At 42.3% G+C, this 12,646-nt stretch overlaps 1 protein-coding gene across 1 annotated transcript in view; it reads left to right on the plus strand.

The window, feature by feature from the left end:
* The window catches only part of HCN2 (hyperpolarization activated cyclic nucleotide gated potassium and sodium channel 2), a 68,344-nt gene that overhangs the window by 40,105 nt on the left and 15,593 nt on the right, over positions 1 to 12,646 (plus strand). Inside the window, exons 3-4 of the mRNA XM_075281236.1 lie at positions 6,115 to 6,276; positions 9,486 to 9,704. Coding sequence (XP_075137337.1) covers positions 6,115 to 6,276; positions 9,486 to 9,704 — 381 coding nt within the window. The remainder of the gene's footprint in view (positions 1 to 6,114; positions 6,277 to 9,485; positions 9,705 to 12,646) is intronic.

The following is a 12,646-nucleotide window of genomic DNA, read 5'->3' on the forward strand; positions in this document are numbered from 1 at the left end:
TTTTGTAGACTTTCTGTGAAAAACACTATGGGAAAAACTGCAATGTGTTTCTGCCGTAAAAAACACTTTTGCACTTTGGCTTGCAACATGGGACCTTTAGCCTTACAGTGTGAAGTGAGAATGCCTTTATTATTCAGGACTCTTCCCTCCTTTCTATGAGCAATTGTCGCCTACAGCTATTATAGTAACTATGTATTTAACTTGTCCAAAAGTACTGCACTTAATGTTTCCACCCTGATCCTCTGGTTTTCACACTTCACTCTTCCTTCTCTCTCCTGGTCGGCCAAGGTGATTAAGTACCTGGGAGTCAGGGGCGGATCCAGGGCCGGGCAACCGCCCGGGGCCCCGCGGCCCGGCCCTAATAAAATGGTCCCGGTAAGCCTCGGCATAGTCGGGCAAGTGCCGGGGCCCCCAGAGCCTCTGGGGGCCCCCCGGCACTTGCCTGTCACGATTTCATCTCATCGGCGTCCGTCCGCCGATGAGCTGAATACATACGCGATGCAGGAGCTGTGAGGAGGAGCTCCTGCTTTAAAGCTCCGGCCCGGCTTGCGTGTGTAGGCGCGATGACGTCATCACATCACGCTTACACACGCAAGCCGGGCCGCAGCTAAGCAGGAGCTGAGGCCACAGCTCCTGCATCGCGTATGTGACTGGAGTGAGAGAGAGGAGCGTCGGGGGAACGATGGAAGGTGAGTGATAGAAGGTGAGTGTAAGTGTTTGTTTTGTATTAAATATTAAGGTGGAACATAATGAAGGGGGCCCATGAAACTGGGGAGCAAATGAAGGGGAGGGGGGGAACGGCATGAAACTGGGGACAAAGATGGAAGGGGCCCAAAGAAACTGGGGGGCAAATGAAGGGGAGGGGGGAACAGAATGACACTGGGGCAGATAGAGGGGGGAGAACGGCATGACACTGGGGCAGATGGAGGGGGGAGAATGGCATGACACTGGGGCAGATGAAGGGGGGGATGGCATGACACTGGGGCAGATGAAGGGGGGGAGAATGGCATGACACTGGGGCAGATGAAGGGGGGGGAGAATGGCATGACACTGGGGCAGATGAAGGGGGGGATGGCATGACACTGGGGCAGATGAAGGGGGGGAGAATGGCATGACACTGGGGCAGATGAAGGGGGGGAGAATGGCATGACACTGGGGCAGATGAAGGGGGGGATGGCATGACACTGGGGCAGATGAAGGGGGGGAGAATGGCATGACATTGGGGCAGATGAAGGGGGGAGAACGGCATGACACTGGGGCAGAGACGGGGGGGGGGACATGAAACTGTGGGCAGATAAAGGGGGAGAATGGCATGAAACTGGGGACAGAGATAGAGGGGGGGACATGAAACTAGGGGTAGATGAAGGGTGTATATGAAAATGGGGAGAGATGGAGGGGGGACATATAATTTACGGGTGACTGTAGGAGGATTATACTGTGTGGAATCACATGAAAAATGAATGAGAATGGGCGGAGTCAACATAAAAGTGGGCGGGGCCTAATTTGCTGCGGCGCGCTGCGCGTAGGGCCCCGCCAAAGTCAATTGCCCAGGGCCCCGCAAACCCTGGATCCGCCACTGCTGGGAGTGCTCCTTGCCAGCTCTCTGTCTGACATATACGCACTAAACTTCCTCCAGATCTTGTGTGCAGTTCAGTCTGACCTGTCTAAATGGGACATCAAGAAGCTCTCATGACTGGACTGTATCAACCTGCTGAAAAATTAATATCCTCCCCCGATTACTCTGTCTCTTTCAGACAGTTCCTACAGTACTTCCAAGGGAATTTTTTTCCTCCATCCAGAAAACCTTCAATAAATTCATCTGGGCCTCTAAAACCACCAAGAATTGCCAGACATGTTCTTTACCAAACCCAAGCTGTTAGGCAGCCTAGCATTCCCTGATTGCACCTACTCTACTACTTCTAAGCTCTGGGTTGCCCTTGAAAGCTCTTTGAGGCCTGTGCCTCTCACCTCCCTTTCATGACTCCATAGACATCACTGGTTGAGTGAGAGTTCCTTGGACCTTATACATTGCTCAGCAAGTTCTCAGTGTGTGTTGCACATACCATACCATAGCTCATAACTTTATCAATGTTGGCCGACTGACTCCTGTCTCGAGCAACCCAGGCTTTCCTATAGATTTACTCTCTCCCTTTCACGCTCACCCCACCAACCAATCACCTCTTACATTTTCCAACCTCCTTACTGTCCATCAGAAAGTATGGCTACAGTGGTATTCTTTCTACTATTCCACCTTCCATTCCTCATTTTATGCTCCTTCTCTTGGAGCTCCCTCCAGCCTCGGTGATCTTGTCTTGTTCCTGTATCTCGCATTCTTGTATCGATTTTGTTCTGATATACTTTGGCTTACTGTATGTTGCTCTGTATCAGGAGCATTTTCCCTCTCCACCCTTTGTTTTCTCCCCTTGCCTTGTTTCTCCTCCTTCTCCCCCTTTTTCCAGATGTTACAGTAATTGTTTGCTCTATTTTCTTTTACGTTTTATATTTGTACTGTTAACTTTTTGAAAATCTTATTAAAACTTTTTGATGGAAACAAATTGTTCTCATAGAATATAAACTTTCTAGAGCTGGGAGTGGGGAAGCCGTGTGGAGTCCCTGGGACACTTCTCGTTCACCACGACTCATTTTTAATAGTTTTCTCTGAAACACTGCAGCATTTAACAGTAAATTGTAGCTGTTTGTGAGGAGAAGGCCGGATGGTTCAGGCAGCAAGAACCCCCTGATAGGTTCCTTAATATAACTATTCATTATAAATGAGGAGTTCATCAGAAAATGTCACTGTTAAGGAGTAGTCTAGGTGAGAAGTTTATATGGAGATCTAAGGTTTCTATGGCGGGACTAGTCACTCAGTCTATAAACAATGTGAATATACAACTTCCTCTTCGTGTAAATGGAGACAGTCTTTACATAGTTTTCCATCAGGCATGCCTCTGCACTCCTCCACTAACCGGAATCCTATAACTTTTGCTGATGTTTAAATTCACCCCCACACGTGTTTACAGGCAGGAAATTGTAACCTGATTGTCCAAATCATCTTTGAATATTACCATAAATATGTATTGCATTTATTATTTGATTTTATGGTTATGCATCAGGTTGGGGGGGGGTTAAGTATTCTGTATATATACAGTGAAGGAAATAAGTATTTGATCCCTTGATGATTTTGTAAGTTTGCCCACTGACAAAGACATGAACAGTCTATAATTTTAAGGGTAGGTTAATTTTAACAGTGAGAGATAGAATATCAAAAATAAAATCCAGAAAATCGCATTGTATAAATTTATTTGCATTTTGCATAGAGAAATAAGTATTTGGCAAACAAGACTTAATGCTTGATGGGAAAACCCTTGTTGGCGCACAGAGCAGTCTGGTGTTTTGTAGTTGATGGTGAGGATTGTGCACTTGTCAGGAGGAATTTTGGTCCACTCCTCATTGCAGATTATCTCTAAATCATTAGGATTTTGATGCTGTTTCTTGGCAACTTGGAGGTTCAGCTTGCTCCATAAGTTTTCAATGGGATTAAGGTCTGTAGACTGGCTAGGCCACTCCATGATCAGGGTCAATGTCCTGCTGGAAATCCCACCCATGACCCATTTTTAATGTCCTGGCAGAGGGAAGGAGGTTGTCATGGCTCTATCCATTCTCCCATTGATGCGGTGAAGTAGTCCTGTGCCCTTAGCAGAGAAACACCACCAAAACATAATGTTTCCACTTCCATGCTTGACAATGGGCACGGTATTCTTTGGGTCATAGGCAGCATTTCTCTTCCTCCAAACACAGGTTGAGTTAATGCCAAAGAGCAAAATTTTGGTCTCATCTGACCAATCTGGATGATTCTGAGAGTGATTGGGAAATGGTGCAGTGTGTTCAGATGAGACCAGATTTGAGCTCTGTGGCATTAACTCAACTCGCTTTGGAGGAAGAGAAATGCTGCCGATGACCCAAAGAACACCATCCCCACTGTAAAAATGGGTCATGGGTAGGACTTCCAGCTGGACATTGACCCTCAACATACAGCCAAGGCAACAAAGGAGATGGTTCAAAAAGAAGCATATTAAAGTCATGGAGTGGCCTGGACAGTCTTGAACCCTTAATCCCATTGAACATTTATGGAGGGAGCTGAAGCTCCAAGTTGCCAAGGGACAGCCTCAAAATCTTAATGATTTAGAGATGATCTGCAAAGAGGAGTGGACCAAAATTCCTCCTGACGTGTGCAAACCTCATCGTCAACTACAAAAACGTCTGACTGATGTGCTTGCCAAGAATGGTTTTGCCACCAAGTATTAAGTCTTGTATTCCAGAGGGATCAAATACTTATTTATCTGTGCAAAATGCAAATTTATAAAATTTATACAATGTGATTTTCTGGATTTTATTTTTGATACTCTATCTCTCACTGTTAAAATTAACCTACCCTTAAAATTACAGACTGTTCATGTCTTTGTCAGTGGGCAAACTTACAAAATCAGCAAGGGATCAAATAATTATTTCCTTCACTGTACTTTTGCGTATATGTGATTGATCTCTCTCAAAAAAAAATAAAAATAAAATATATACCGTATTTTCCGGACTATAAGGTGCACATAAAAACCTACGATTTCCTCAGAAATCATAAGTGCGGCTTATAGTCCGGTGCGCCTTATATATGGATGGAAGCGGCGGCAAAGTCTGCGTGCCGCTTCCATACATACATAAAAGGCACCGTAAGGGTGCATTCACACTATGGAACGCCGGCGTGTATCACAGCCGTACACGCCGGCGTTACAGCAGGGCTGCCGGTCACTTCCCATTCATTTCTATGGGAGCCGGCATGCGAGCGCTCCCCATAGAAATGAATGGAAAAAAGCAGTCCATTCATTTCTATGGGGAGCGCTCGCATGCCGGCTCCCATAGAAATGAATGGGAAGTGTCCGGCAGCCCTGCTGTCACGCCGGCCTGAAACAGAACGTGAAACTTACCAAGCGGTGCAGGGCGGGCGGGCATTCAGGCCTCCTCTTCCTCCGATGTCCTGACCACTTCCTCCGGCGCTCGCGAACTAATGGCCTGGGCGCATGCGCAATATCATAATGCTTCTACTACTGCGCATGCGCCCAGGCCATTATCAGCGAGCGGCGGAGGAGGAGGACGGAACATCGGAGGAAGAGGAGGCCTGAATGCCCGCCCACCCTGCACCGCTCGGTAAGTTTCACATTCTGTTTCAGGCTTTTATTTTAAAACGGGGGGGGGGTTGTTTAATCTAACTTTTACGGTTGGGCTCTATCAGCATGATTTTGCTGATAGAGCCCCTCCTCGCCTGCCGAGCGCTTCCAATAGCGTCTGGCACGCGGGGGGTTAAGCGGCCGCTGGCAAAGTCTGCCTGCCGCCGCTTTCAGTAACATATAATGCGCACCGGACTGCGGCTTATAGTCCGGTGCGCCTTATATATGAACCGAGACGAACTATAAGGCGCTCATGGGCAATGCGGCTTATAGTCCAGTGCGCCTTATAGTCCGTAAAATACGGTATATGTATATATATTTATATTATATGTACAGTGTGTACATTTTCTGTTATTTCTATATTTATTCATGCACTCCTGTGAACTAGTCCAGCCATTTGTCACAATCTGAGCTGATCATATACAGTAAGATCCAGCAGAATTTCTTGATGACAGATCACATTTCTATGTATTCACTGCTAGCAATAGAGGGGACAGCATTGCTACTGTCTATAGCAGGGAATATAAACTAAGAAAGGAGCTATTAAAACCCTTTTGTCCATTGCTATAAAACCCTTTACCTCTAATAGGCAGCTTCACCCTTATCTTGGGAAAGGTTGTATTCACGGTGTGCAAGGTATATAGTTTTTATATGGTATAAGTATATCTTTCATATATGTGTGTATATATATATCGTCTTTAAAGGTAGTTTTCCTTTAATTCCAATCTTATTTTCTATGGACAGTCTAGCGGATGCTACATAAAACCAAAACTGCATTCTGTAAACTGATACATCTGCATATTTTATACTGTCAAGCTGTTTGTACGTGTTCTTGCTCATCTTAATGTGTCTGACAACTGTTAGTCTATGTGTGACACTTTTTCTACTATGTTTGCAGATTTTCCATATGACCTATGACCTGGCTAGTGCAGTGATGCGAATTTTTAACTTGATTGCCATGATGCTCTTGTTATGCCACTGGGATGGATGCCTTCAGTTCCTTGTCCCAATGCTTCAAGAATTCCCCAGTAATTGTTGGGTGTCCATTAACAAGATGGTTGTAAGTAGCCAATCCAAATCAAGATGTATTTGTGCGTTTCTGACTGGACCACTATTTCTGTCATGATTGTAATTCCTAATGACAATGGGCGACAGATGGTACACTGATGACTTGTCTCAGAAATATGGTCTTCAGGTTCTTTTACTATTCTTTAAAGAATCCTGGTGTACTTCGTCGGCTGTTGAACTATAAGACTAAGGCCCCACGTGGAAAGCCACTGCAAAAAAGAACGCGGCAGAAATGAACCACCGTTTTTTTTTTCTGCAGCGCGTTTCACAGAAAGTCTGTAGAGTTTTTCTCTGCGGAATTACTGCCCCTATTAGGGTGCATTCACACGGAGGAAAATGGTGAGGAATTTGGTGTGGAATTTCAGCGCTGAAAAAAAGCCTCCCATTGACTTCAAGAGATTCCTTTTGCTGCTAGCAGAAAAACAGAACCCATTGAAGTCAATGGGAGGCTTTTTCTTCAGGGCTGAATCTGATGTGGATTCCACACCAAATTCAGCACCATTTTCCTCCGTGTGAATGCACCCTTATAACTATATGTAAAATACCATGTTTACAAATTGAATTTGGCATTTCCACTGCGGCTGTTTTTCTGCAATGTGTGGATGGGATTAGCCACAATTCCCTCCACTTTACAGATATTGTTAAACACCACAGGTTTTGCCACTGCGTTTTCGCAACGTGGGGCCCTGGCCTAAGTCACACTTCTTACTACTACATATACTTATTAAAAGGAAGGAATTTTGCAAACAGTCTTGAAAAACATTCTAGCATTTTTTGTATACAGTTCCTATGTAAATTTTTGACCCTCTCATGGCTGATATTGGGTGCCCATCCGGGATTCAACGACTGAATGGCATTTCTCAGCACTGTGTACTTCTCCTGCATTGTTATGTTATTGGTGACTGATGCAGGAAGCTACCTATAGCAATTGGCAATTGGCCACTTCTGTTAAAGTGATTATCCAAGAAAAATATAAGATCCTGATACCAGGGGATGTCATAGTGGGAAAACATGTGGCTATACCCACTCCTTCATTGCAGAGCGGCAGCTCTGGTTGTCCTCGCTGGCCGCTGTTGTCAGCGCAACGTGATGACGTCACTGACTTTAGCTTCAACCAATCATATAACTCATTGACAGGTTGAAATTGTAGTCTGTGATGATATTTTGCAAAGCCAGCAAAACGCGCCGGCAAGAAATACAGGGTCATCTTTTTGCAATGGAGTAGTAATAAGGGGCGCAAATAACCAGAGGCGTAGATACAAGCTCCTGGGCCTTATTGCAAAATCTGTAACGCTGCCCTTCTTTATCTAGTGACATTAGAATAATGGCATATTTTATGTGTCATGGGGTCCCCTCAGTGCCCAGGGCCTGGTATCAACTGCAACCACAGCACCCCCTATAGCTATGCCTCTATGTATAGCCTTATTTTTGATTATTTTGACTACCCCAGGCACTAAAATACTTTGATTTTCCCTAAATAGTCCCTTTAATGATTATTAAAGAGGAGGAGCTGGTGTGAGTGTTGTTTCTGTGGTACTAGCTGGGAAGGGTTACAATGACTTCTGGTGTAGGCTGGGGAATTAGATAGGAAACCATTTCTCATCATGGGGATACTATGACTCACTACTAGAGATGAGACAACTCCTTAAATGACATGTAAGGTTTAGCTTGCACATCTTTAACTGCAGTGTGTACTTGACCCTACAATGCTGGCTCATAGACCAGGCTAAGGTATGACTCCGTGGTTTCATGGTACATACAAAATGTGTTTAGTCTGATCCTACAGCCATGTGTTACTCAACTCCACGGAATAACATGACTTCAGGAGAAGACTGTACATACAATTTGCATTGTGGTGAATATATGGAGACACAGGCTTGCATAGAAACTGTATACACAAAAGAATTGGATGTTTTTATCAAGATTACCTGAAAAGTTTATTTTATTTTAGAGCAATAAAATGGTTTCAAATGTGTACATAACTTTTATATATGCTGCTCTTGTGGTATATACCCAGGTCTTGTGGTATATACCCAGCTCTTGTGGAATATACCCAGCTCTTTCATCATTTATCACAGGGTTAATCCAATGGCACAACTCCATTATTAATACTGTATATATTTAGGTTCTTATTTCTCATGAAGGGTTAGATCATTTATCATTAACAAATTAGTACAAGGGGTTAAGTCCTTGAAGCTTTCTCTGTAACTCTGCTTGGCACAGAAGGTTGGTGCCAGTTGGCCGCAAAGTGGCACAAGAGAAACCACAGAGGGGCAGGAGAGAGGGATCAGTGACTTGTTTTGTGTGTCAGCTGGAATCGCATGGCTCAGCACAGGAATAATAATAGATTTTTCTCTCTTCTGTCTCTCTGCACTTCACCTCCTTGTTGTGTCCTTTCTGCTGTTATATGTTTCTGTCTCCTATTACTGGACGTTATCTGATTGTATTCCATTTTCTTCCCATTTCTTTCTCATTATAAGATATGCTTGTGTTCCCTTGAGCTTCCATTCCAGACGTCTCTTGTTTCTTTAATTTTAATTTTCCATCCCTGCACCGTTTTATGTTATGTAGTTTTATACTATATTAAATATATATATATATATATATATATATATATATATATATATATATATATATTTTCCATGTTCACCACTATGTCAGATCCTGTTCATCCTCGCATGATCTGCTTACCTCCATCTCACGGTCTCTACTTTCTCTGGCTCTCTCTTCTTTCAGCCCAAGTGAGGGTTCTTCGTTCTGCTACTTGGGGTAAAGTGTATTCTAAGCAGTGTCTGTAGTTGGATCTTTTGGTCTGAATGTGTTTTAGAGGGTTGTTTATGGGACACGGCTTAGAAATGCAATGTAATGGTGCATGAATATGTAGCACAGTGTTTGCACACGTGCGTGGGTGCACTTTATTGATGCTCGCTCCTTGATGGTTGCAGCATGCATCGTTACATGGTTACTTAGGGACATGAAGCTCATGTTCTTGCACAAAACATATATGTACACATCTGTGGCATGCCTCATCCATGCCACCTTTAAGCACGGGCACGAAACAATTGAGATATGCACTGTTACTTTAATTATAAGATGGGGTTTGAAATGCCATATAAAGGCTCATTTTCTGCCTGGTTAGCAGGATGGGGATGGGCAGCACTTAAGAGAGTGTTTAATTTTGCTTTTTATGCTCTTGCACAGAATGACTCGTGGAGTGAGTTGTACTCCTTCGCCCTTTTCAAGGCCATGAGCCACATGCTGTGCATCGGTTATGGGCGCCAGGCTCCAGAAAGCATGTCTGATATCTGGCTCACTATGCTGAGCATGATTGTAGGTGCCACGTGCTATGCCATGTTCATTGGACATGCCACTGCTCTTATCCAGTCACTGGACTCCTCTCGCAGACAATATCAGGAAAAGGTGAGTCTTTCTGTACGGTTTACAAGCGCACACTTCTACATGAATCATTTTGGTATGATGACTTCATTCTTTAAACCTCTATTCTGTGTAAATTCCCACTTCCGTATTTCCAGTGTGCAGTGGAATATAAAGTCTTACTGTTTATTGAACTTTGCCATAGTACAGATTGTCTCTCAGCCATCGCATTTTTCACAGGATCAAATGGAATGGGGTTTCAGTTATTGTACTCCAAAATGGGCGCTTGTAGGAGGTAAATTAAAGACAGGGCATAAGATATCCTGTGAATAGTGTATTAGGGTGAAAGGCTCTATGGATGGACTCACCCGTAGGTCACACTGAAATCACGAAGTTACTTCAGCTTTAATAAAGTCATAAGACAAGAATTAGAAGAAGTCGCAAGAATTCTGGAATGGATACATTTTTGCAATATTTACAAGTATCCTATGACTTTTTTTCCCTAAGCATACAGTTTGCATATGCTGTAGTGAAAACCATGACTCGCAGAAGCCCCCTTATTGCTGTGAATTCCTAGCCTAAGTCCAATTTCAGATGATCCTATTGCAAAGCATGTTACATGCATGTGTCCTTGCCCCAGCTTGGTCTCCAGATAACATTATAGATCCCTGTGACGTTGTGGGTTTGGATCACTACACCCACAAACACTTGTCTGTAATATGCATGCAATACGCTCCTCTTTTTATTGCTATGTTTGCCACTATGACTGACTATTATGGCTGAGTAATTTCATACTAAGCATCCATTGTTACCGCTTCCATTTTCCTGTATTTGTTTGTTATATCTGCATTGTTATGTTGTATTCTGTAATCTGTGAATGGCATGTTACATATTCTTTTATACTAATAAGTTCCTAGCCAGGGCACAGCGCCACGCCAAATGTTCTCTCTTCTCCTGTGCATGATTCTAATAGCATGTACCTTTCTTCTCTTTTTATGTGAGTCTAACAAAGTAAAGTTTAGAATAGGTTGCTGTTCATACAGATCTTTAATATATAAGTAGATTCACCATCTTCACTTAGAGCTGAATGTATACAAATGTTGCTAGAGGACTTTATCCCGTTTAGATAAGATTAGTGAGTCTTTTACATAATTTATAGTCTGAGTCAGGGCCATTCATACTTTTCGGATTCCTATAATCCTGGTGTCTCCTGCTAGCTCTCTAAGGTCAGAGTTGTTGAGTGTTTGATAATCCTCTGACAATACAATAACTGGGAACATGGCCAACTGGAAATAACAATGGGTGGGGACATAATGCTATAAATGGGTCAAACACATTGAATATCATTGCATATGGGGGGCAAAAGATGCCGCAGATACTGACTCCGCAAATGACCACTAAACCCAGAATCCAAGCAAACAAACAAAAAATAATTTCCTAGATGACACCTCACATCATCTCCTGACATTTCTTGTTCTTCTTTTCTCCTATATCATAATTAACAAAGCATGAAAATAAATCAGATAAACAATATATTTTTCTCTATGGCAGCAGCCATGGCTTTGTTTTTTGTCGTTTTTTTTTTTTTTTTTTTGCACAAAGTAGATTAACACTTTCACCGCCAGGGGTTTTCGTATACTTTGCTCCTCTGGTAGCCAGGGCAATTTTCACAGTTTTAAGATGGTCAAATAAAACCTAAATTGCAACATTAAAATTTATACTAATCTAGCATACCTACATATTTTCTGATAATAGACACTTGCAACACTGTCAAAATGGTATCAGGTACTGTATATGGACAGACACTTTCATGTAATTTTGATTTAGGCTAAAACCTAATTCAGCTTTTTTTTATTGCAGATTTTACTGTGGATTTTTCAGCCAAAGCCAAAAGTGGATTGAGCACAAGGTAGACGTATAAGAGCTTCCTAGATAATCCCCATTTCTTATGTAGCCATTCTTGGCTTTGGCTCAAAAAAAAAAAAAAAAAGCAACAAAATCTGCAACAAAAAAACTGTTTCTACAATGTGGTGCCCTTAGCCTTAAAGTATGTTTTATTTAAAAAAAAAAAAAAATGCAAAAAAATTCATAATAGTTGCTAAAAGTGGAAACCAAACAAAAAGTTATATGCAACAAACCTATAATAAGAGTTCAACATGTGCAAAGTGCATTCATATCACTATGGCCTGAACCTGCATGCACATGTCTTCAGATTTTTGTTCCTTCCAGTTCTGGTGTTTTTCTGATTTGAAGCTGGAAATGTTTAAAAAGAATCATCCTATAAAATGTAGGGATTACACACCGTGAAAAGCAAGTGAACCCCTAAACCCTATATATTCCTTGAAAGTAGACAACCTGAAGATTATATGTGTCTCAATGGTTTTTCATTAGCCATGTCCATCTTTTTAAGTAAGTTTGTGACAAACACTATTTTTTTTTTGCACTACACATATATTTGCCCCAAGACTCCTATTCAATCTTACATTTCCTAACAAAACACACATAAAATAATAGAGCCAGGTTTACACAAGTTATATGTACTGCAAGCGTCAACTACAACAAGAGCTCATACTCTGAAAATCACTAATACAGAAGACAAGCAGGATTTTGTTGTTATTTACTAACATGTTAAAAATCTACAAATACATAAGGGTTTACATAAGAATATAATTTTCTACCCCCTTATAAAAATAGTAACTCTAATGAGTTATTGTAAGCTCTATACATAACTAATGAGATAACTAGAGCCGGTTTCAGACTGGCATAACATGGCCGCTTTATTGCTCATATATTATGGATGCAACTTCTGAACTTCGTGTGGTTCATCATTATTGGTGGTAGAGAGTCATAATTCTAGATCCGATGACCTACTGGAAGTCCAAGTGTTTTGTTTGTACTGTGGGTGCAAAAAACCCAGCTATTTTACTCATTTGAAAACTGCCAATATCTGCCTGTGACAGGTGTGTTATACATTCATCTCTAGTGAA

This window comes from Leptodactylus fuscus, chromosome 1, assembly GCF_031893055.1.
Source record: "Leptodactylus fuscus isolate aLepFus1 chromosome 1, aLepFus1.hap2, whole genome shotgun sequence".
Taxonomy (NCBI): domain Eukaryota; kingdom Metazoa; phylum Chordata; class Amphibia; order Anura; family Leptodactylidae; genus Leptodactylus; species Leptodactylus fuscus.